Below are 23,453 nucleotides of genomic sequence, written 5' to 3'. Positions count from 1 at the left end.
GATATCAGATGATTACTTTGGCATCATCTGATTTCATTGGAGTCCCCGTATTGGGGTTTGTGGTTGGTTTAGAAGTGTTTGATATTGTTTTTTTTTACTTTATTAGGCTATCCAGCGGCTGGTCTGGACTAATTAATGTTAGTTATCATTTTATGATTACAATTAAATTGTATATTCTTCTTTGCTTAGCACTTGATTTGTTTTTAGAGTGAAATTTGCAATTATCTGGCAACTTTTTCTTCTCTCTTTGATAGACTAACACAGTCTTATAGATTGCTGTTAATTTTCTTTAGATATTAGAATCCCCTTTTCTTGTAGGGCGATGAAGGCGCTAGCCCAAGCCCATCTCTAGGGGACTTGCTCAGTCCAAATAGCATTCTATTTTCTCAAAAGACTTGCCTAGTCTTTTAGATCCAAATCTTTGGAGACAGGCATTGTCTCATTAATGAATCAACCTGAGTTAACCTCTAGAAGACTATCTCTAGTCTCATAGGTCTTAAATCCTCTTTGTGCATCATTTGGTTTTGGGAGAACACCCTACTCGGCTTGGCTTCATACCCCTATCCTATATGGGTATCTGGTTGCACATTTGTTGCACCCTAGGGCTAGGTAGCTGTCCGGCCCGGCTGGGTGTTTTACCTAAACCAAATATGCACAAGGTCTCTTTTTCCTTGTTAGCATTTTTCTCTATCCTACCTATATGTCTAAGAGACTTGCCCAGTCTCATTCTATTAGCATCCTCCTCTTTGTGCATTATTTGGTTTTGGGAGAACACCCTACTCGGCTTGGCTTCATACCCCTATCCTATATGGGTATCTGGTTGCACATTTGTTGCACCCTAAGGCTAGGTAGCTGTCCGGCCCGGCTGGGTGTTTTACCTTTGCCAAATATGCACAAGGTCTCTTTTTCCTTGTTAGTATTTTCTCTATCCTACCTCTGTGTCTAAGAGACTTACCTAGTCTCATTTTCTTGCTAAACCTTCTCTTTGTGTATCATTTGGTTTTGGGAGAACACCCTACTCGGCTTGGCTTCATACCCCTATCCTATATGGGTATCTGGTTGCACATTTGTTGCACCCTAGGGCTAGGTAGCTGTCCGGCCCGGCTGGATGTTTTACCTTTGCTAAATATGCACAAGGTCTTTCCTTATTACTTGTGAGCTTTATCTTAGCTTGATAGTCTCACTAGCACCCTTCTTTATCTCATTTTCTTTTAGGAGACAGGCTTTGTCTCATTAGCACCTCCTTCTTAGAATCCTTTTTTTTTCAGAGTCAGTCCTTTGCCTAGGAGTCTGTCCTTAGCTAGAGAGTCTATCTTTCTTTCAGGTTTCAGTCCTATCATCATAGGGGTTAGGATTTTATCCAACCTCTCATCAAATCTTGTGTTTTTCTATCCGCTCTTGTAAGGTATAGGATGCTGTCCAACCCTTGCAGAGTCGTGTTTCTGTTCTTTCTCCCGCAAAGCATAGGATGCTGTCCAACCTTTGCGGGATTTCAGGAGTCTGTCCTCCCCTTATGATGATAGGATTCAGTCCTCTTGCATCAAAAACTCAAAAAATACTATAAAACAACCAAAATATCAAAAACATCTGAAAAGCTAAAAATCTCAAAAATCTTGAGTCATTTAGAAGTAGTTAGGAAAATCGTTTTTCGAACTACGTTGGCTTGATCCTCTTCCACGAGGTACGTAGTGCAGCTTGAGATTCTTATCTCAGGTCCAGCCAAACCTTTGTAAATAAATCATTTACCCATTTTAAGAAAAAATACCAAAAATCTTCAAAACCTTGTTTTCAACAAGATCTTCCTCTAGAGTTAGGAGTTTGTCCTAGTTAAAGAGTTTTAGAGTTTTTGAGTTTGTCTTTGATGTGTTGTGTGGTTTGTTTGTGTTTGTGTTAGAGTTAGGAGTTTGTCCTAGAGTTATAGGAGCGCCTCCGTCCAGTCAGTTGGCGATTCATATCGCCGATTGATGATTAAGTCTTGGATACGTTAGTGATCCCATTGTTTCCCTTAGGGCGTACAGCCTAGCTACACTTAGATTATAGGAATCACCTGCATTAGCTTAGGACTAACCTGCATTTAGTTAGGGCATATAGGGTGTCCTAAAATCTACAATCCATTGGAATTTAAATAATCACACAAGAAGCTTTAAGAACTAGTCCGGTCTTTTAGATCGAGTCTAGGATAGAGGTCTAGATGTCTTAGGCATCATAGCTTAGAATAGGTACGAAGAACTACGTTGCCTTGATTCTCGTGGAGGCGGGGATACGTAGGCTTCTTTGGATGAACATCAGATCATCTAAAGACTCGGGCCTAGGTATAGATTAGAGTCTTAGGGTCGTATGGTATCGAGTCATCTTCTATGTTTTGCAGTGTTTTCTTACTTTATTGCGCAGACCTTATACTTTTTTGGTATGTCATGCATGTGTTTGCACACCAGAACTTAGACACCCATTAGGCATGTTACTTAAAATCTAGTTATTCTCAGGTGACACTTTTATTTCTTTTATGTGTGTTTATTTTTCCTCCGAGACATGCATGATTAGATAGACGTCTTCTCGGAGATTTGTGTTCCCATTTCATATGATTCTCGTCCAAAACTCCTCAAAATTATTAAGTAAATGGCATAAGAGACCAGGTGTTTGCACTTGGGCGGATGAGGTGCTCTTTAGACCTTCCGAATTCGTAACCAGGCACGAACCTTATTTTATATCTCTGGTTATCCGTTGCAACAGAGCATAGTATGGGATCCAGGGCCCATTTGCCTTTTTCCTTGGATGGCGACTCTTCTTTGTTTAAGGTACGCCTCGAATCTGGGCTAGTCCCTGAATCGAGAGGTATCTCACCTTTGTATCGCCACTCATGCTGTGAGAGGCATTTTCTTTCGAGAGTTCCTTGGTAGAGCTCTCCATTCACGTGGATGATCTGTAGAGACCTTAGCGCGTGGGGCTCGTCCCTCACCGCCGCCTCTCTCCCGGATCGGGGTCCACAGGCTGGCGACTCTGCTGGGGAATTCTTTCGAGATATTGCCTAACTCTGTTAAAATGCCATTTTTATTAATTTTGAAGAATTTTGAACTAAAGTCATTATCAATGGGAATTTAATCGATTAGAATCCAGGGGCACCAAATAGGTGTTTAAAACAAGGGATTCACACACTGCACAGAGACATACATCATTTTGTTCTTTATTTTCTTTTATTGATTTTATTATAATTGGCTCCACGGGATAGAAACAATGCGTGCCACATGGGATGTCATTACCCTATTGGTGCTGTTGTATCTATTTCCAAGCTATGCGCTCGTGCTGCACCCGTAAACACTCGGTGCACTTGTGTTTACAGCAGCCGATGAGCAATGAAGCATACTATGTATAGCACTCGGTGCACTTGTGTTATACATACTAAGTATGGATCATATGCATAGTACCTAATTGAGTCCGGAGCTCTACTTTCCTTTCACATATATTATGTACATGAGTATATTTGCTAACCTAGTAAAAACCCAATTAGGACTTGCTTGTACTAATATATGTATTTTATTCATATAGGAGCGAACATGTGTTGCTTACACATGTTGGAGCCTAGATTTAGGAGCCTTGTCCTGTGTATAGATTATTGTAACTCACCTTATGTGGTTACAATGCGGTCCTAGTACACTCACATGTCTGTCTTGAGTCAAGTATCTTGACTCTGTTTGGATATATTTAGGGCTGGTGCCCCTGGTTAGGATATATATATGTATATATATATATATATGTATATTTTGATTGTTAGATTAGGGTTCTCCTCTCTCCCTTTAGTTAGGGATCCTTATCCATTTCAGTAGGTTATCTCCACTTATTATCCAGTCTCAGATCTAGTCTTTGACTCTTATTTGTCCATTATCATCGTCATGATCTGTTATTCGATCTTTCGGCTATTGGATTAGACCCTGTGTCACATAGACTCAACTTTGGTCAAATTTTATCCAATTACTTTCTTTTCGTAACACTGTCATTTCGAGATGATTAGTATTCTTGTTCAGAGTGCTACATTACTGTTTCTTTTTACCCATATACCCTTCGTAGCACCGTTATGCTGTCAAATTTTACCTAGAACCTTTTGTGATAGAGTTAGATAACCATGAGCCTATCTTATCATTGCCTCATGAGTTTACTTTACCCTGACCTCCCTGTATAGCCGTTATGCTGCCGGATTTTATCCAAATCATTTTTGAGCATGACTGCTAGTCTTTAGAGTCAGTTTGCATTGTTTCGATTCCCATTTTCATGTATCAGTTAGCTTAAAATTTCACTCTTAATGGGAATCTCTGATTTGATCAATTGCGTTCACGTTCTTTCGTCAGTGACCCATACATGTCATTGTTGGTCATAATCTATTTTGTTATCTTTTTTTTTTTTTGGAGGATAACCATTCTTGTGTTGTATCATAGATTCAATTTGTGCATATATTTGTTGTCTACCTGTTTCGTTTTGAGATCTGGCCGATGGCTTCTTTGTTATCCTCATGACCATGATCTATCATCTTGATCTCCTTGATCGTAAAGTTAATATTCATCGCAGATTTAGATCCAGCCTATGACCTACTTCTGTCATTCCATGACTGTGTTCTATCTTCTGATCTGTTGATCATTCTGATCATAGATGAAAAATCCATTGTCACCAATCGTATCCTTCCTATAATAAATGATTGTCAAATTATTCTTATCATTTGCAAGGTCCTTCTTATTCCTTCGTAATCTCTATCTTATCTGAATGTCAGGTTCAATCATGTCGAATAATATGTTGAAGATTTGGATAAGTGAAGTCATCAGAACCCTTCCGCGTGAGCATGAGCGAAGCATGATCGATCGGTTCATAAGCACGTTCAATTACTTGAGCGTATCTGGTATAAATTGGAAATTTCTTCAGGCAGTTGCAAAGTTTTGGGATCCCATTCTTCATGTGTTTCGATTCGGTTCTTTTGAACTTTGCCCAATCTTTGAAGATTGGTGCGCCTTGCTAGAGATCACATCTGAAGGACTCTGGATTCAACCTGCAAACATAAGCTCTCCTAATTTCCTCTTTTGCGGGTTATTCAAAAATGATATCGTTGATGCCTTACCTTGCTTCAAAGGCACGCATGTAGAGGTCCATATCCTTATTGAAATTTTTTCTAAAAACATTGACCCTACTAACTCCCGTTTCCAAAGCTGTCGGCGTAGTGCCTTAATCTTTGGAGTTTTTGCTCGCCATATCATTCGTGGCGACCCCCGTGTTGCCCCATTGGCTTTGTTGGGCATAGTAGACCAGATTAACAAAGGAAGAAATCCTATTCCTACTATGTTGGCAGAAACTATCTTAGGACTAGATCGTATTGATCCTTCAAAAGTCCAAAATAGTTTCTATGGGTGTGCTAAACTGCTTTATTTGTGGCTTTGTGAAAAGCTTACTATTCTTAAGCCACAAAATTCCATTAAGTATACCCTTAAGGATCATTCGTCATGGCAATCAATGGCCAACCAACCCCAATCCATTGACGAATGGCACCATTGGTTGCAGCATGTAGACCATGACAAACTTCACATGGTGAGTCATTCATGCCTTCAGGTCATTACTAGTACTTACCCATATTCCTTTGTATATCTTATGGGTTTGGAAAAATCAACCTTCTACGCACCCATGCGTTTGCTTTACCAGATTACGGGAAAGCCATATCCTCCCAGAATCGTAACTCCTCCTCTTTGCGAGAAACTTACTCCTGATCTCATCCAGTCTATTGTAACTGCCTGGAGAAACAAAGTCATCAGTCAGAGATTTGCTCTATCGTCTAAAATCGGGCGGAATGATTTTTCAGAAGAACCCGAGGGAAAGAGAGCCCGTATCGAAAGACCTTGAAGACCTTATCATATTTTTGTCGTATAGATTTCTTCAATTACCATTTGTTTATCTAATTGAAGTCAAAGACTGATGTTTTCATCAATTGTAATCCCAAATTTCTATCAATGAAAGTGTGTTTTCTGTTTCTCTTGTCATTATTTGATGAGAATAGTTTATCTCAATTATTAAATTTTTTTTAATCTAGTGTTTATATTTCCATATCAGGATTCTTGATTGAGCAGCCATTGCTCCTAAGAAAATCCTCGTTTCAAAATCAACCTGGTCCCGTCAGTCCGCTGATTCCAGGCTGAGTCGTTTTTCTTCCTCACCAATTTCTTTTACCTCCCCTGCATTACCTTTCTCCAATCTCCAGGAAATCCCTTCGCCCGTCCAATTTCCTATTGCACAGATGGCTGACTCTGGAAACGCTATAGCTGAGATGAGTGAGATGATGAAGGCTATGCTTCAACAGATGAATAATATGAATGAAGAGATAGCCCGTCTGAAAAATGACAGAGAGTCTACTTCCAGAGAGCATGTAGCTCAGCACCCATCAGTTATACCTCCTCCCCCTCCTGCAATGGCCGGGCCTGCGGTCTTGAACGTCGAAGACGATCTTGATAATGAGCAGTATGAAGAAGAAAATCGTCATCCTAATCTGAATAGAGCCAATGAGGACAGAGCGATGGCAGACAGAATGGATAGGCTGGCCCAAGAGATGGAAAACATAAAATTTCAAGGCCCGAAAAAGTTGAACATGGCCGATTTTATGTTGTATCCGGGAGTCACATTGCCTCCTAGATTCAAAGTTCCGGACATGGATAAATACGATGGGACCGGGTGTCCTCGAAGCCATCTAATGTCAGTTCTTCCGCTTTTACAACAGCATGGTCTATCTCCGGAGCAAGTTGCTCTTTTATTTCCCAGATCTTTGGTCGGAGTGGCTAAAAAGTGGTTCTTGAGCTTAAAGTCAGAGGAGATCCGAACTCTAGAGAATATTGCAAATAGGTTCGTCGAGCAGTTCTCCATGGAGGAGGGAATCGACGTGACTAAGAGAGATTTGAAGGCTTTGAAACAGGGCCATAATGAAACCTTCACTTCCTTCATCCGTAGATGGAGAAGGAAAGCCGCCCAGATGACTCATCGTCTGTCAGATGAGGATCAAATCAAGATTGTGGTGAAAAATCTGTCACCACAATATTATCACCATATGGCTATTCAGTATTTCCTCGATTTCAATCATCTCATTAAGACTGGGACTCAGATAGAAGATGCATTGGCTAAAGGCTTGAAATCAAGAATTCCATCTGATGGCAGAGAAGGGAAGCGACCTGTGATGGCGCCGAAAGAGGTCCATAATGTCAATTATGTCAGGCCGCCCCCACCCAGAGTAGTTACTGAAGTAAGAAGGCCGACAATGGAGCAGAAGCCTCTTCGTCATTTCGATCCCCTTCCGTATTCTTTGTCCGTAGCTTTGAAGAAGCTATTGAAGGACAAGAAGATCAAGTTGCCTGACATTAAACCTCCTCCCAACCCGTTGCCAAGAACCTGGAGAGAAGATCAATTCTGTGATTACCACCGTAACACTGGCCATATCACTGACAGGTGTTTAGCTTTGAAACACCAAATTCAGAACATGATCGATAGGAAGGAACTGTCAATCCAGTTACCAAATGTAACTAGAAACCCCCTTCCTACGCATGCGATGCCGCCTCCATCCTCGGTCAATGTCATTTGCGCCGAGGAGTCTGTCATTGATCCGGCTTCCTTCATATGTGCTGTGGAATCCGAAGAACCCTATGTTTGGAAATTTGAAGAAGAAGATCAGTGTTCAGAATCTGAAAAACCCTATGTCTTATCCTGGAATGACCCTGATGTGGCTGGGCCATCAAACCAATCCTATATTCTCCAGTGCGAGGATGAAAAGAAAGAAAGCGAATCTCTGTATGTCTTAAGGGTGAGTGATGATGAGGAAGAAGAAATACAAACCCCATACATCCTTAAGATAGATGATGAAGATTTGTTGTTATTGAACGATCAGTGTGATGAACTCCGCCACGTCACACGGGGTGGACGAGTCTTCAAACCAGCTGAGCTTAGAGCTGAAAATCCCGCTGAAGTTGCAAGAGGGGTTGACAGTCAGAGGCAGAAACAAAGACTTGATGAAGAGGAAGATAACCTACTGAATCAGCTTAAGAAAACCCAAGCTAATGTTTCAATTTGGGGTTTACTGATGGCATCGCCGAAGCACAGACAGGGTGTACTTCGTGAATTGAACTCGTCCCAGGTATCAGTTGAGATCACTCCTGACGAGCTGGTCGGTTTGGTAGCCATGACCAAAGCTTCAAAAGCTTTATTTTTCTCAGATGAGGACTTGCCTTCAGAAGGAAAGGATCATACTCGTCCTCTCAAGATTACCCTGCTTTGCAATCAGAAGAAAGTATCAGAAGTACTGGTAGACAATGGGTCAGCTTTGAACGTGTGTCCCTTGAGCACTGCCACTACTCTGGGGTTTGGGCCTGAAGATTTTATTCCGTCTGAGCAGGGTATACTAGCATATGATGGTACCCGAAGGGATGTGATTGGAACGTTGGCTACTGAGATTGTCATTGGAGGAGAAACCTTTGACATTGAATTTCAGGTGTTAGATATCAAGACTTCCTTTTGTCTGTTGCTTGGTCGACCTTGGCTGCACAAGGTTGGAGTTATCCCTTCCACGCTTCATCAAAAATTAAAGTTCATTCGAAACAATCGGGTGATCACAGTCAAGGGAGATCCTGAGCCAGAAGTCGGACAAATATCTCAAGAGCTTGTTACTGAAAATACAAGAGATATCAGTCTGACAGGATTTTCAGTAGAAGTTTCGGCTATCACCATGAAAGAGGCTATGAGTGAAGAAATTATGTTTCTCTCTAGCACTAATACTCGGGTAGTCAAGATGATGCGCCGATTTGGGTATCTCCCAGGGGCAGGTTTGGGAAAGAATATGCAGGGTCCGACTGAGCGGCCCGAGTTGAAAACATCTGATGGGTTGTTTGGGTTGGGATATAAGCCGACTCGCAAGGAGGTGCAGGAAATGAGAGCCTACATGTTTAAATGGGCGGAATGTCGCCGCAAAGGTTTAGAGTTTCCAATGGGACCTTTCAGCAAAGTCATGAATGGTAGATTCCGAAAAGAGGGAGCTGATTGCCCTTATTATGGTTTCTCAGAGCCATGGTATGATGAGAATGGGACCAAGCTGCCGGGTCTTGAGATTTTCTTTACGGATGAGCTGCCAGCGGAATTTTACAGTAAGCAGATTGCAGAGGCAGTAGTGACAGAGGAACCAGACTCAGACTGGGTTGAAAATTTTGAGCCAGAATTCCTAGATTCTTTGTTTCAAACTGAGGCACCAGTCATTGCTATGATTGGAAGAGACGCACCTTTTCTGAACCCAGAGGACTATATCACCCCAGCCGAGGGACCTCTGGATAACTGGACCTCACAGGTTATACCCCAAGTAGTCCTTCAGTATACTCCAGTCTCTTCAAAAGAGTCAGTTGTTTCAAAATTTGTGTCAGTTTCTGAGTCTGTCCCAGAGTCTGTCATTTCTAACTTTTCTTTTGATGCAGGTACTGTAGAGGTCGGGTCTACCTTTGGAGTGGATGACGAGTCTGTCCTTGATGGTGTCAAGTCCGAGTCTGAGGGCGTATTCATTGATTCTTTGGCTGTACATATTTCTCATCGCGTCGATACTGATGTCGGCTTATTTTTTCATTCTGTTTCAAAGTCTGTAACGCCTGATGTGGGCAAGTCATCTGATGTAATCATTCATTCTGATGAAATAAAAGATTCTTTTGCTTACATTCCTGTACTTGTCTCTTCTACTGATCCTGCTTCTAAACCTGATCAAGTAACAAATAATGATAATCAAGACTCCCCCTCTAATGAGGTAGCCGACGAAACTCCCCTTGAAATCAAGCATATGATTCAACAAGAGGAGAGTCGCCGCGCTAAACCACTTGAAGAGGAAATTGAAACCGTAAATATAGGTGATGAAACCTTAATTCGGGAAATACGAATTGGTAAAATTTTATCTCCTGAGGAGCGTGAAGAATTAATCACCTTGCTAAAAGAGTTTAAGGAGGTTTTTGCTTGGTCTTACGACGACATGCCGGGATTGAGCGAGGATATTGTCCAACACAAATTACCTCTAATCCCTGGCATCAAGCCGAAGAAGCAAAAACTCCGAAAACTTAAAACAGAATGGGAGTTGAAAGTTCATGACGAGGTTAAGAAACTACTCGAAGTGAAATTCATTGAAGTAGTCGAGTACCCTGAATGGCTTGCAAATATTGTACCTGTGCCCAAGAAAGATGGAAAAGTCAGGATGTGTGTCGATTTCAGAGATCTGAACAAGGCAAGTCCAAAAGATGATTTTCCGCTTCCGAATATTGATCTCCTGGTTGACAATACCGCTGGACATGCACTCTTATCCTTTATGGATGGATTCTCAGGGTATAACCAGATCAAAATGGCGCCTGAGGATATGATGAAGACGGCATTTATTACTCAGTGGGGGACATATTGCTACAGAGTAATGCCATTTGGTCTCAAGAATGCTGGTGCCACCTATCAGAGGGCCGCGACTACTCTTCTTCATGACATGATTCATAAGGAGGTCGAGGTCTATGTAGATGACATGATTGTCAAAGGCAGGACTCGGCCAGAGCATACAATCGCTTTGAGAAAGTTCTTCGAGCGAATCCGAAAGTTTCAGCTTCGCTTAAACCCTAATAAGTGTGTATTTGGGGTCACGTCAGGGAAGTTGCTTGGATTCATGGTCAGTGAAAGAGGAATCGAAGTAGACCCTCAGAAGATCAAGGCTATCCAAGAAATGCAACCACCAAAGACAGAAAAGCAGATTCGTGGATTCCTTGGCAAAGTGCAATATTTGAGGAGATTCATATCTCATTTAACTATGACGTGTGAACCCATCTTCAAGTTATTAAAAAAGAATTCTTCCAAGAAATGGAATGAAGAATGTCAGGAAGCATTTGAAAAAGTCAAGCAATGTTTGTCTTTGCCTCCTGTCTTATCCCCGGTCATTCCTGGTCAACCGTTGTTGATGTATTTGTCCATCACGGATACAGCAATGGGTTGTATGCTTGCTCAGCAGGAGGCAGGGTCTAAGAAAGAAAAGCCCATTTACTACATTAGTAAGAAAATGTTGGAATATGAAATCAAGTACACTGTCTTAGAAAAGACGTGTTTAGCATTGGTCTGGGCGACTCAAAGGCTTAGACATTATCTTCTGTCGAACAAGATATTTTTGCTCTCACGGATGGATCCGTTGAAGTATTTGTTCGAAAAACCCGCTCTTACTGGAAGAACAGCCAGATGGTTGCTATTATTGTCTGAGTTTGACATCACTTATGTCACTCAGAAATCAATTAAGGGACGGGTCATCGCTGAGCAGTTGGCTGATGCTCCTGTTGAGGAGAATGCTTTTCTGAAGGCTGATTTTCCTGATGAAGAGATTATGGACATTGAAGAAGAGACTCCGAGTTCCAAGTGGCTTATGTATTTTGACGGAGCTGTCAATAATCACGGTCAAGGAATAGGGGCAGTTTTGGTATCTCCAAAGAAGGAGTACATTCCGTTATCCATCAAGTTGCAATTTGAGTGCACCAATAACATGGCAGAATATGAAGCATGCATCGCAGGACTTGAGGCAGCTTTGGCTTTGCGAATTCAAGACATCGACGTATTCGGAGATTCAATCCTGATCATTTGTCAAATAAATGGGGATTGGAAGACAAAAGAGGCGAGGTTGATCTCATATCACACTTATCTCGAATCTCTGGTCAAAAAGTTCAGGAATGTCACCTTCACTCATCTGTCAAGGACAAGAAATCACTTTGCTGATGCTCTGGCTACTCTGGCATCAATGTTGGACATTTCTGCTACAATGGAGGTTCAACCTTTAGCTGTAAGGTTGCAATGGGCTCCAGCACATGTGAATGCCATTGAAATATCTGCCAGGTGTCCAGATGGTAAGCCATGGTATACAGATATCAGAAATTTCATTTCAGGCAAGGGACATCCGCCTGAAGCTTCCAGCAAAGAGAGGAAAACTCTTCAGAAGTTCGCTGCCAACTTCATCATCTGTGGTGAAGAATTGTACAGAAGGTCATTTGACGGTATTCAGCTTCTGTGTGTTGATGAAGATCAGGCTGCAGAGCTCATAGAGCAAACACATGAAGGTGTTTGTGGTCCTCACATGAACGGTAAAATGTTGTCAAGAAAAATCCTTAGACTTGGTTTCTATTGGCCCACAATGGAAACAGATTGTTTCGCATTCGTGAAGAAATGTCATAAATGCCAAGTCTATGCGAATCTTATTCATGTGCCTCCGTCGGAGCTGCATTCTATGACCTCGCCGTGGCCATTCTCAGTATGGGGAATTGATATCATTGGCAAAGTCTATCCCAAATCGTCAAGTGGGCACGAGTACATCTTGGTGGCCATTGATTATTTCACGAAATGGATAGAAGCTGCTTCATATGCTTCCATAACTTCCAATACAGTTGCGAAGTTCATCCGTGCGAATATCATTTGCAGATATGGAGTACCTCATGAATTGATTTCTGATAATGGATCTCATTTCAAGAAAGAGGTAGTGCACCTGTGCGAAGAGTTTAAAATCAAGCATCACAAGTCATCTCCTTACAGACCGCAGACAAACGGGGCGGTAGAAGCAGCGAATAAGAATATCAAGGTCATAATCAGTAAGATGACCGAGACTTATAAGGACTGGTCGAACAAGCTTCCTTTTGCTTTGTGGGCTTACAGGACATCGATCAGATCTTCTACAGGTGTAACTCCATACTCTCTGGTGTATGGAATGGAAGCAGTCCTCCCTGTTGAAGGGAGAATCCCGTCTCTAAGAGTTATGATGGAAGCGAATCTGCCAGAGTCTGAGTGGGCCAAAGCCAGACATCAGGAATTGCAGATGATTGATGAAAAGAGGCTGAGAGCATTGTATCACATCCAAGGGTATCAGAGAAGAATTGAAAGAGCCTTTAACAAGAAAGTCAAGGTCCGGGACCTGAAACCAGGAGATCTCGTCTTGAAGTCTTACAGGGCACCAGTGTTTGATCCCAGAGGGAAGTTCAGGCCAAATTGGTCTGGTCCTTACATTTTTGATGAAGTCCTGCCTGGAAAAGCCGTAAGACTCCTCAATGAAAATGGAGAAAAATTAACAGAACCTACAAACCTGGACCAACTAAAAAAGTACTATGCTTAGATACACCAGGAGGCCGTCTTTGATCGATCAGAGCTCAAAAGCCAACAACCTCAAAGTCAAAAAAAAAAAAACCATTTGCAAACACTTTGAGCTTAAAAAAAAAAACACGCTTTCATTCTTTGATAAACTCAAACCAGGGGCATCTTTTATGACTTGCGTCATAAAAGATAATAACCTGAACTACGTCATGACCTGATCCCTCTCTACAGGGTACGTAGGTAGCCTGATTAATTCGGATTCGGTCAAATCCTTCAAACCTTTCAAATCCTTAAAAAAAAAAAAAGAAAAGAAGGAAAGAAAGAACAAAATAAACAATTTTTGAAACCCAAATGGGCGAACTACGCGGACCTGATTCTCATTTCTTTGGGGATACGTAGGCAGTCTGGAGGGCCAGATTCGGTCAAATACATGAAAACTTACCAAATGTTAACCTGTTTGAACCCAAGCCTACCTAAAAGTCCTTCTGGTGTACTTAGGCCCAAGTTTGTAGAGAAACAGAAAGAAAATAAAAAAATATAATGGAGTCTTAGACCCGCTAGACTGAAAACCCGCAAGGGTGGTCTAGGCAAAAGTTAGGGTCATTTACCCGCTAAGCTGAAAACCTGAAAGGGCGGCTTAGGCAAAAATTAAGGCATGCGGTCCGCCAAATCGAAAACCTGAAAAGGCAATTTGGTCATGGCAGTGACTTCATAAAGGACAGAACCTCTGAAAGCCAGCAAGACTTTCATTTCTTCGGCAGCACTACTTCAAAAGTCTGAGTAAGCACCGACAGAAATTCTTCTGACACTCTCAAGGCTAAGGGGTTAAGACTAAGCAATCCAAGAGAATAATAACCATGATGGAAATACCGGAAAAGGGAATGAAACACCTTTAAATACGGTTTTCAAAAGATTTTAAGAGTGGTAGACTGTACCATTTTAAAAATACTTATCAGACTAAGAAGCAGATTCAGTCTCTCTTAGAGTTTAAGTCATTGTGCCCAACGAAGTTCTCATTTGCTAGTTGTCCAGGTCTTTTTCTATGTCGAGTCAAGGTCAAATTCCAGAGTTCTGTGTGGTTAATATTCCTCCCAAGGCTAGGGTGATAAAAAAAAATGATGAATTTGTATCCCCTCAAGGGTGATGCGCAGCAGAGTGAAGTTCGGAAGATGATTGATTCTCAAGTCCATATGGCAGGCTTTCAAGCCCATATGAAATGGCAGAGATCGTTAGAATTGAAAGGCAATTGTCGGGCAGATACAGCCTGTTGTAAACCTGAAAGCTTTGTAACCTCAAGTATTCAATGAAATGAAAATTTTTGACCATTTCCTGTGTTTTGCTCTCTTGCGAATCTGTTATGGAAGTATTTCATACTAGGGGCATCTTTTATGACTTACGTCATAAAAGATATCAAGCGTGATGATAACTAGGATAGCTATTCTCAGCAAATGAAAACCAGAGAAGCTTAAACACAATCTTTGAGTCAGTCTCTTCAATCAAATTGTTTTCTTTTGAAGTCCAGTTTTCAGAAAATCTTATCCCTAGCGGAGTTTAGAATTTGCTCCTGCAATTGTCAAACCTTCAGCAAAATGCTTTTCAATCATTTTAAAAGGGTTAATACCTGAAATTTTCTTCAAGTTCCTTGAGTTTTATCTTCAGCAAAGATCATGCATTTTCAATCATTCTTGGCAAAGAATGATTTATTTACCTTGTGAAATCGATCAAAGTTGGTCATTTCTTCATTCGTTTCAATGAATTTTCCTTTCATTTAAAAAAATATATATATGTCCGCCAGTGGCTCCGCGATTTGGAGTTTGGTCTTTTCTTTCACCATTTGAAAGATTTTAAAAGTTATTTTCGCCAATGGCTCCGCGATTTGGAGTTTGGTCTTTTCTTTCACCATTTGAAAGATTTTAAAAGTTGTTTTCGCCAATGGCTCCGCGATTTGGAGTTTGGTTTTTTCTTTCACCATTTGAAAGATTTTAAAAGATGTTTTCGCCAATGGCTCCACGATTTGGAGTTTGGTCATTTCTTTCACCATTTGAAAGATTTTAAAAGTTGTTTCCGCCAAGGGCTCCGCGATTTGGAGTTTGGTTTTTTCTTTCACCATTTGAAAGATTTTAAAAGCTGTTTTCGCCAATGGCTCTGTAATTTGGAGTTTGGTCATTTCTTTCACCATTTGAAAGATTTTAAAAGTTGTTTCCGCCAAGGGCTCCGCGATTTGGAGTTTGGTTTTTTCTTTCACCATTTGAAAGATTTTAAAAGCTGTTTTCGCCAATGGCTCTGTAATTTGGAGTTTGGTCATTTCTTTCACCATTTGAAAGATTTTAAAAGATGTTTTTGCCAATGGCTCCGCGATTTGGAGTTTGGTCATTTCTTTCACCATTTGAAAGATTTTAAAAGATGTTTTTGCCAATGGCTCCGCGATTTGGAGTTTGGTCATTTCTCTCACCATTTGAAAAGTTTTAAAAGTTAAAAAAAAAAAATGTTTTCAAAGTATTCAAGTCCATTTTCACATGGCATTCAAAGTCCGTTTTCACACGGCATCCAAAGTCATTCCAAGTCCATTTTCACATGGCATTCAAAGTCCGTTTCCACGCGGCATTCAAGTCCGTTTCTACACGGCATCCAGATTCATTTTCTCTTCAAATTTCAAGATCATTCATAATCAAATCTGTCATTTAATGTTTTGCAAGAGAGGCTATCTCGTCAATATGTACTGAGTTAAGAGTTGGAGAGAGGCTATCTCACCAGCGTTTGTAGAGTCAGAGTCTGGTGAAAGGCTATTTCACCATGTATCTTGTGAATGACATTTTCAAAAATCAAAAAATCAAAAATTTTAAACTCTTTAATCTTGGGCCAGTCAAAATGTGCTGTCAGTTCAGCTTTGACATTCGCGCGACAAGCACGCTCTGCCAAAGAGGGGCATCTGTAGACACCCCATTTTGACCGTGCCCTAATCCCTTCATGTTTGAGCAAAGCCTCATCAAATAAATGAGATAGAACCCCAAATTTCATCCCAAGCTAGCTTAGGATCCCAGCTAAGCCCCTGCAAAATTTCAGAAAAAAGCTGAGCGCGTTTGCCCAGCAAACGGGCTGAGAGAGTATATGTAGTGCAATCAAGGGATGGCCCACTAGGTTTTGATTTTTATCCCAAAATCCTTGCTTTTTAATGAAAATCTAGGTCAACCTAATGCTTCAAATGCCCATGAACACATATTTAGAAGCCTCGAGACTTCAGAAAAGCCCCTGCAAAATCTCAGAAAAATCCGATGAAGATTTTCGAAAAAGACAAGCCAAGTTGGTACAGTTATCAAATATTGGGAGGGGTGTATTATCCAAGTGAATTCGCGCATTTGTGCGCTTATCAAATGGGGTGCCTTTATCAACAGATTTATTTTTCTATATATATAAAAATTCGTGAGAAGAAACAAAAAAAAAATTTTCGTTTCAGAGAAAATTCGCAGAGAGAGGTTTTCCCCCAAATTTCAAAACCCAATCCCTTCTTCTTCTCCGATCTCCTCTTCTCCGGTTAGTCCACCGATTTTCATCTCCTCCTTTTTCTCCGCTGGAATTCTACCGGAATCCGGCTGATTTCCATAAAATCCGGCTATCTTCTCTCCGGTTTGATCTTAGCAAATCTCAGACCGTAGCTCTTTCTTCTTCCTTTATTAATTTTGCTTCTCCTTCCCTTCCTATTTCTTTTCTAATAATCTCAAATCTTTAGATCTAAGCTCCAGCAAACACAGATCAGAGAGAGAGAGAGAGAGAGAGAGAGAGAGAAAGAAAGAACGGAAAAAGGAAAGCAAGGGTTTCTTCTCCGATCGCTTTTTCCGGTGAAATCACCGGAGATCCGGTCATTGTATGTTTTCTTCAGCTATTAATCTTCTCCTTTGATCTTATTCTTCTTTTTCTATCCTCATCAAGCTTTAATTTGCTCTTTAAGAACCTTACCTTGATCATCTTTCACATCAGATCTGATTTTCTCCCATAATCAGATCCAGCTTTTTCATCTCCTCATTTTTCCTTCTCCGGCAAACTCGCCGGTGCTCCGATCTGTATATTCTTCTTTTTTTTTAGAAACCCTAGATTTAGCTTAGGAAGCCTTGTGTTCGAGGTTCTAATACTCAAATCTGAGCATCTCACTTTTAGATCGAAGATTTTCCCTATTTTTTAGAAAGAGAAGGCAGATCTAAACCCTAACCCTCTATGTCATCTTCTCCGATCATTTCCGGTTAAATTCCGGCTGTTCTCTGGCTAATCCGCAGTCAAATTCCAAGCTTCGGTCAAGATCTGGTCTCAGCAAATGCTTATTTGTCTCTGTAATTTCTTTGTTGGCTGAAAGAGAATAGAGAGGAGCTTCTCGGGTATAACGAGGTAGGATCTCATTTGATTGTAAAAGATCGTATAATGATTTTCTATTCGCAAATTTCATAAATGTTATTTGTGTATTTTATTTTTTGCTTTTGATTTTTATTGAGTGAAGGCTATGATATTTACAAACCAAAGGAGATTTTATTTTGAGTATGTGCTAGCATAAGACATAAAAATATATATATATATAAATATTTTCTGCAGGGAATGTGAAAAATTATTTAAAGTTAAAGACTAGATTATTTAAAAATATGCTTTGTTGAAATTGCTGGTTTGCCTTGTTGAAATTTAATTATGTCCCTGTTTAGCTATGCTGGTTTGCCTTGTTGAAATTTAATTATGTCTCTGTTTAGCTATGAGTCCTTGTAACCAATAATAAATTTTTTTTTTATTGTTCATTTCTGCATGGTTCCTATTGATCGGCATTGCTATGTTGAAGGTCATGTTTTTGAATTGTAATTTTGGTTCGTTGTATCGTTAAAGTGTATTTCAAATTTGGACCATGCATACAATCACGGCTACATGTTTATATACGCATCTAAACCAAGAAGTCATATTTTGTACCTTATTGGTGGACCTTTAGTTTCTTAATCCCATATTTTTATAGTTAGTATATTGGTGGTGGGAATGGGAGTTATTGGTTTGTTGACGACATGTAGAGATGTTGATGTGAGAGGGTTTTTATAGCTTAACTTGGACATTGATGGTCTTGGCTAATTGTGTTGTTTCATTTTTATCTTTGGAGCATGATTAAGTCAGATGATTTAGTGGTTGAAGGGAGGGCTGAAATCTTACTCTTATAGAAGTTTTGGTTTCGTTATTAAAAGGAAGAAAATAATGCTAATCACCTACCTGGAAATATTGAGAAGATGTCAAACTACTATTTCATTTGAGCTTATTCATGTTAGTTCAAATTGACCTTTCATAATAGGATTTTTTTTTTAGTTGTGGTTTGCCTCAGTTTTATTGGGTGTTGGTTCGAAAGTCAAGTCACTTTTGATATGTGATTTGAAGTGCAGTGAATTCATATGAATGTTCCCTTGTATAGATTGATTTTAGTAGTACGTAATTGAAGCCCCTTCTTTTGTATAAGCAGCCTTTTTCCATAGTTGCTGAGTTTGAGTCATAGAGATGACAATAGAAGCCCTCAAACCCCATTTTGATATTGGCAGCCATCCCCTTTATAGTAGCAGCCCTCTTCTCTTTGATTTTGGCAGCCCTCACTTCAATTTAATAATGGCCGCCCTTCTTTCACTTTTGTTTTAGCAGCCATTATTTCACTTTAATAATGGTAGCCCATTTCATTTTGATATGTACAGTCCTTACACTATGATATTGGCAGCCCTCATTTTATTGTTTGGAATAGAATAGTGACCATAGCAGCCTCATTTGTGGTGATGCAACTGTCCTAAAGTGGTACTATAGGTAGATACTTACACTACTCCCTTGTGAAAAGCATTGTTATATAATTTGGCACTCATCAGTTCTTGTGGACAGCTCATATGCATGTTTATCTCATTAACACAGTCGACATTCTTATGGGACATTCCTAGCTTACCCTTATCACTTCAATGACAGATCCCTTCACCATTGCTGAGAGTGCATGTTTGTGCTTGTATCTCTTTCTACTACTTAATTCATGTTGTTTGGAATCCATTATTTTATTTTATTTTTCGCATTGATTAGATTTTGTTTACAATCAAATGATTATGATGATTGTTGGATGGTGAGAATGAGAATGGATTAGCTTCAACTTTAAAAGTGGGTCTCGGTTTTCACTACTAGTATGTATGAATGTGTCCAAAATGCCATCAGTATTAACGTTCTCATAATTTGTGCGAAGTTAATTTCTTCCATTCATCGCCAGGGCGATGAAGGCGATAGCCCAAGCCTCTTATTTTGCATAAACTGCTGCCCATAGATTCGGTTCACAAGCACATAGATATTGTCCATTTTTTGCTCACTATCTGCTGTCCATTTTGTGTATAACTGCTGCCCATAGATTCGGTTCACGAGCACATAGATATTGTCCATTTTTTGCTCACTATCTGCTGTCCATTTTGTGTATAACTGCTGCCCATAGATTCGGTTCACGAGCACATAGATATTGTCCATTTTTTGCTCACTATCTGCTGTCCATTTTGTGTATAACTGCTGCCCATAGATTTGGTTCATAAGCACATAGATATTGTCCATTTTTTGCTCACTAATTGCTATCCATTTTGTGTATAACTGCTGCCCATAGATTCGGTTCACAAGCACATAGATATTGTCCATTTTTTGCTTACTACTTGCTGTTTCATTTTGTATATAACTGCTGCTCATAGATTTGGTTCATAAGCACAAAGCTGTTGTCCATTTTTATTCACCGCTTGCTGCCCATTATCTTGTATAAATTGCTGCCCATTATTTTGTATAAACAAGCTGTCTATTGGTTCTTTTCACTAGCACATAGTTGATGTTCATTGTAGTTCATTGTTTGATGCCCATTATTGCACATAGTTGCCACCTTTATAAGTGGTTAAATTCTTAGGTAATAATTCATGCTTGTTCAAATGTTTTAAAAGAGACTTGTCATTGATAATATTTTAAGCTGAGATGATGTCATTTCTTTAAGAAAAGTATAGACTGCGGATATCTTATTATTTTAATGTTTATGATAGTTCATTTTATATTAACGAGATCTTCTTGCAGTCTTTATTTTATATCATTGTCTCATTTGATCATTTTAAAATATTATATACAATCTTCTTGGACACCTTAAAATTCAATAATAAATGGATTGTTCAGGTGAGTTTATCTCGAAGCTTATTATACTCATTCTTTTTATTTAAATAAATTGTTTAATAGGAAGAAGGAGATCAGATGACTACTCTATTCGATATTATCGACATGAGTACTGTCTGATCTCAAGGCGGGATTAGAAATATTATTATGTGTATGTGATATCAGATGATTACTTTGGCATCATCTGATTTCATTGGAGTCCCCGTATTGGGGTTTGTGGTTGGTTTAGAAGTGTTTGATATTGTTTTTTTTTACTTTATTAGGCTATCCAGCGGCTGGTCTGGACTAATTAATGTTAGTTATCATTTTATGATTACAATTAAATTGTATATTCTTCTTTGCTTAGCACTTGATTTGTTTTTAGAGTGAAATTTGCAATTATCTGGCAACTTTTTCTTCTCTCTTTGATAGACTAACACAGTCTTATAGATTGCTGTTAATTTTCTTTAGATATTAGAATCCCCTTTTCTTGTAGGGCGATGAAGGCGCTAGCCCAAGCCCATCTCTAGGGGACTTGCTCAGTCCAAATAGCATTCTATTTTCTCAAAAGACTTGCCTAGTCTTTTAGATCCAAATCTTTGGAGACAGGCATTGTCTCATTAATGAATCAACCTGAGTTAACCTCTAGAAGACTATCTCTAGTCTCATAGGTCTTAAATCCTCTTTGTGCATCATTTGGTTTTGGGAGAACACCCTACTCGGCTTGGCTTCATACCCCTATCCTATATGGGTATCTGGTTGCACATTTGTTGCACCCTAGGGCTAGGTAGCTGTCCGGCCCGGCTGGGTGTTTTACCTAAACCAAATATGCACAAGGTCTCTTTTTCCTTGTTAGCATTTTTCTCTATCCTACCTATATGTCTAAGAGACTTGCCCAGTCTCATTCTATTAGCATCCTCCTCTTTGTGCATTATTTGGTTTTGGGAGAACACCCTACTCGGCTTGGCTTCATACCCCTATCCTATATGGGTATCTGGTTGCACATTTGTTGCACCCTAAGGCTAGGTAGCTGTCCGGCCCGGCTGGGTGTTTTACCTTTGCCAAATATGCACAAGGTCTCTTTTTCCTTGTTAGTATTTTCTCTATCCTACCTCTGTGTCTAAGAGACTTACCTAGTCTCATTTTCTTGCTAAACCTTCTCTTTGTGTATCATTTGGTTTTGGGAGAACACCCTACTCGGCTTGGCTTCATACCCCTATCCTATATGGGTATCTGGTTGCACATTTGTTGCACCCTAGGGCTAGGTAGCTGTCCGGCCCGGCTGGATGTTTTACCTTTGCTAAATATGCACAAGGTCTTTCCTTATTACTTGTGAGCTTTATCTTAGCTTGATAGTCTCACTAGCACCCTTCTTTATCTCATTTTCTTTTAGGAGACAGGCTTTGTCTCATTAGCACCTCCTTCTTAGAATCCTTTTTTTTTCAGAGTCAGTCCTTTGCCTAGGAGTCTGTCCTTAGCTAGAGAGTCTATCTTTCTTTCAGGTTTCAGTCCTATCATCATAGGGGTTAGGATTTTATCCAACCTCTCATCAAATCTTGTGTTTTTCTATCCGCTCTTGTAAGGTATAGGATGCTGTCCAACCCTTGCAGAGTCGTGTTTCTGTTCTTTCTCCCGCAAAGCATAGGATGCTGTCCAACCTTTGCGGGATTTCAGGAGTCTGTCCTCCCCTTATGATGATAGGATTCAGTCCTCTTGCATCAAAAACTCAAAAAATACTATAAAACAACCAAAATATCAAAAACATCTGAAAAGCTAAAAATCTCAAAAATCTTGAGTCATTTAGAAGTAGTTAGGAAAATCGTTTTTCGAACTACGTTGGCTTGATCCTCTTCCACGAGGTACGTAGTGCAGCTTGAGATTCTTATCTCAGGTCCAGCCAAACCTTTGTAAATAAATCATTTACCCATTTTAAGAAAAAATACCAAAAATCTTCAAAACCTTGTTTTCAACAAGATCTTCCTCTAGAGTTAGGAGTTTGTCCTAGTTAAAGAGTTTTAGAGTTTTTGAGTTTGTCTTTGATGTGTTGTGTGGTTTGTTTGTGTTTGTGTTAGAGTTAGGAGTTTGTCCTAGAGTTATAGGAGCGCCTCCGTCCAGTCAGTTGGCGATTCATATCGCCGATTGATGATTAAGTCTTGGATACGTTAGTGATCCCATTGTTTCCCTTAGGGCGTACAGCCTAGCTACACTTAGATTATAGGAATCACCTGCATTAGCTTAGGACTAACCTGCATTTAGTTAGGGCATATAGGGTGTCCTAAAATCTACAATCCATTGGAATTTAAATAATCACACAAGAAGCTTTAAGAACTAGTCCGGTCTTTTAGATCGAGTCTAGGATAGAGGTCTAGATGTCTTAGGCATCATAGCTTAGAATAGGTACGAAGAACTACGTTGCCTTGATTCTCGTGGAGGCGGGGATACGTAGGCTTCTTTGGATGAACATCAGATCATCTAAAGACTCGGGCCTAGGTATAGATTAGAGTCTTAGGGTCGTATGGTATCGAGTCATCTTCTATGTTTTGCAGTGTTTTCTTACTTTATTGCGCAGACCTTATACTTTTTTGGTATGTCATGCATGTGTTTGCACACCAGAACTTAGACACCCATTAGGCATGTTACTTAAAATCTAGTTATTCTCAGGTGACACTTTTATTTCTTTTATGTGTGTTTATTTTTCCTCCGAGACATGCATGATTAGATAGACGTCTTCTCGGAGATTTGTGTTCCCATTTCATATGATTCTCGTCCAAAACTCCTCAAAATTATTAAGTAAATGGCATAAGAGACCAGGTGTTTGCACTTGGGCGGATGAGGTGCTCTTTAGACCTTCCGAATTCGTAACCAGGCACGAACCTTATTTTATATCTCTGGTTATCCGTTGCAACAGAGCATAGTATGGGATCCAGGGCCCATTTGCCTTTTTCCTTGGATGGCGACTCTTCTTTGTTTAAGGTACGCCTCGAATCTGGGCTAGTCCCTGAATCGAGAGGTATCTCACCTTTGTATCGCCACTCATGCTGTGAGAGGCATTTTCTTTCGAGAGTTCCTTGGTAGAGCTCTCCATTCACGTGGATGATCTGTAGAGACCTTAGCGCGTGGGGCTCGTCCCTCACCGCCGCCTCTCTCCCGGATCGGGGTCCACACTTACTGGTTTAAATATGTGTCACTTTTTT

At 40.1% G+C, this 23,453-nt stretch overlaps 1 protein-coding gene and 1 pseudogene across 3 annotated transcripts in view; one reads left to right on the top strand and one right to left on the bottom strand.

Moving 5' to 3' along the window:
• LOC143848065 (disease resistance protein RPM1 pseudogene) overlaps window positions 1–23,453 on the bottom strand; it is a 70,176-nt pseudogene that overhangs the window by 31,379 nt on the left and 15,344 nt on the right. The window lies entirely within an intron of this gene.
• Window positions 7,064–9,473, top strand: LOC143847923 (uncharacterized). Its single transcript, XM_077356705.1, has 4 exons — window positions 7,064–7,998; window positions 8,107–8,665; window positions 8,846–9,247; window positions 9,465–9,473. Exons 1-4 carry the CDS (start codon window positions 7,064–7,066, stop codon window positions 9,471–9,473), a joined length of 1,905 nt encoding a protein of 634 aa, XP_077212820.1.

This window comes from Tasmannia lanceolata, unplaced genomic scaffold, assembly GCF_043159265.1.
Source record: "Tasmannia lanceolata isolate RefF3 unplaced genomic scaffold, GAP_Taslan_0.1 ptg000016l, whole genome shotgun sequence".
Classification (NCBI taxonomy): domain Eukaryota; kingdom Viridiplantae; phylum Streptophyta; class Magnoliopsida; order Canellales; family Winteraceae; genus Tasmannia; species Tasmannia lanceolata.
Note: the sequence above shows the minus strand (reverse complement) of the source record. Positions and strands in the feature narration are given on the sequence as shown.

Bases quoted from the DNA above. Each gene is read 5' to 3' on its own strand.
- LOC143847923 (XM_077356705.1), top strand. From the start codon at position 7,064: ATGGCTATTCAGTATTTCCTCGATTTCAATCATCTCATTAAGACTGGG. The intron at 7,999-8,106 runs GCAGAAACAAAG...GCCGAAGCACAG, and splicing joins AGAGGGGTTGACAGTCAGAG to ACAGGGTGTACTTCGTGAAT. The intron at 8,666-8,845 runs GTTACTGAAAAT...AAGAATATGCAG, and splicing joins GACAAATATCTCAAGAGCTT to GGTCCGACTGAGCGGCCCGA.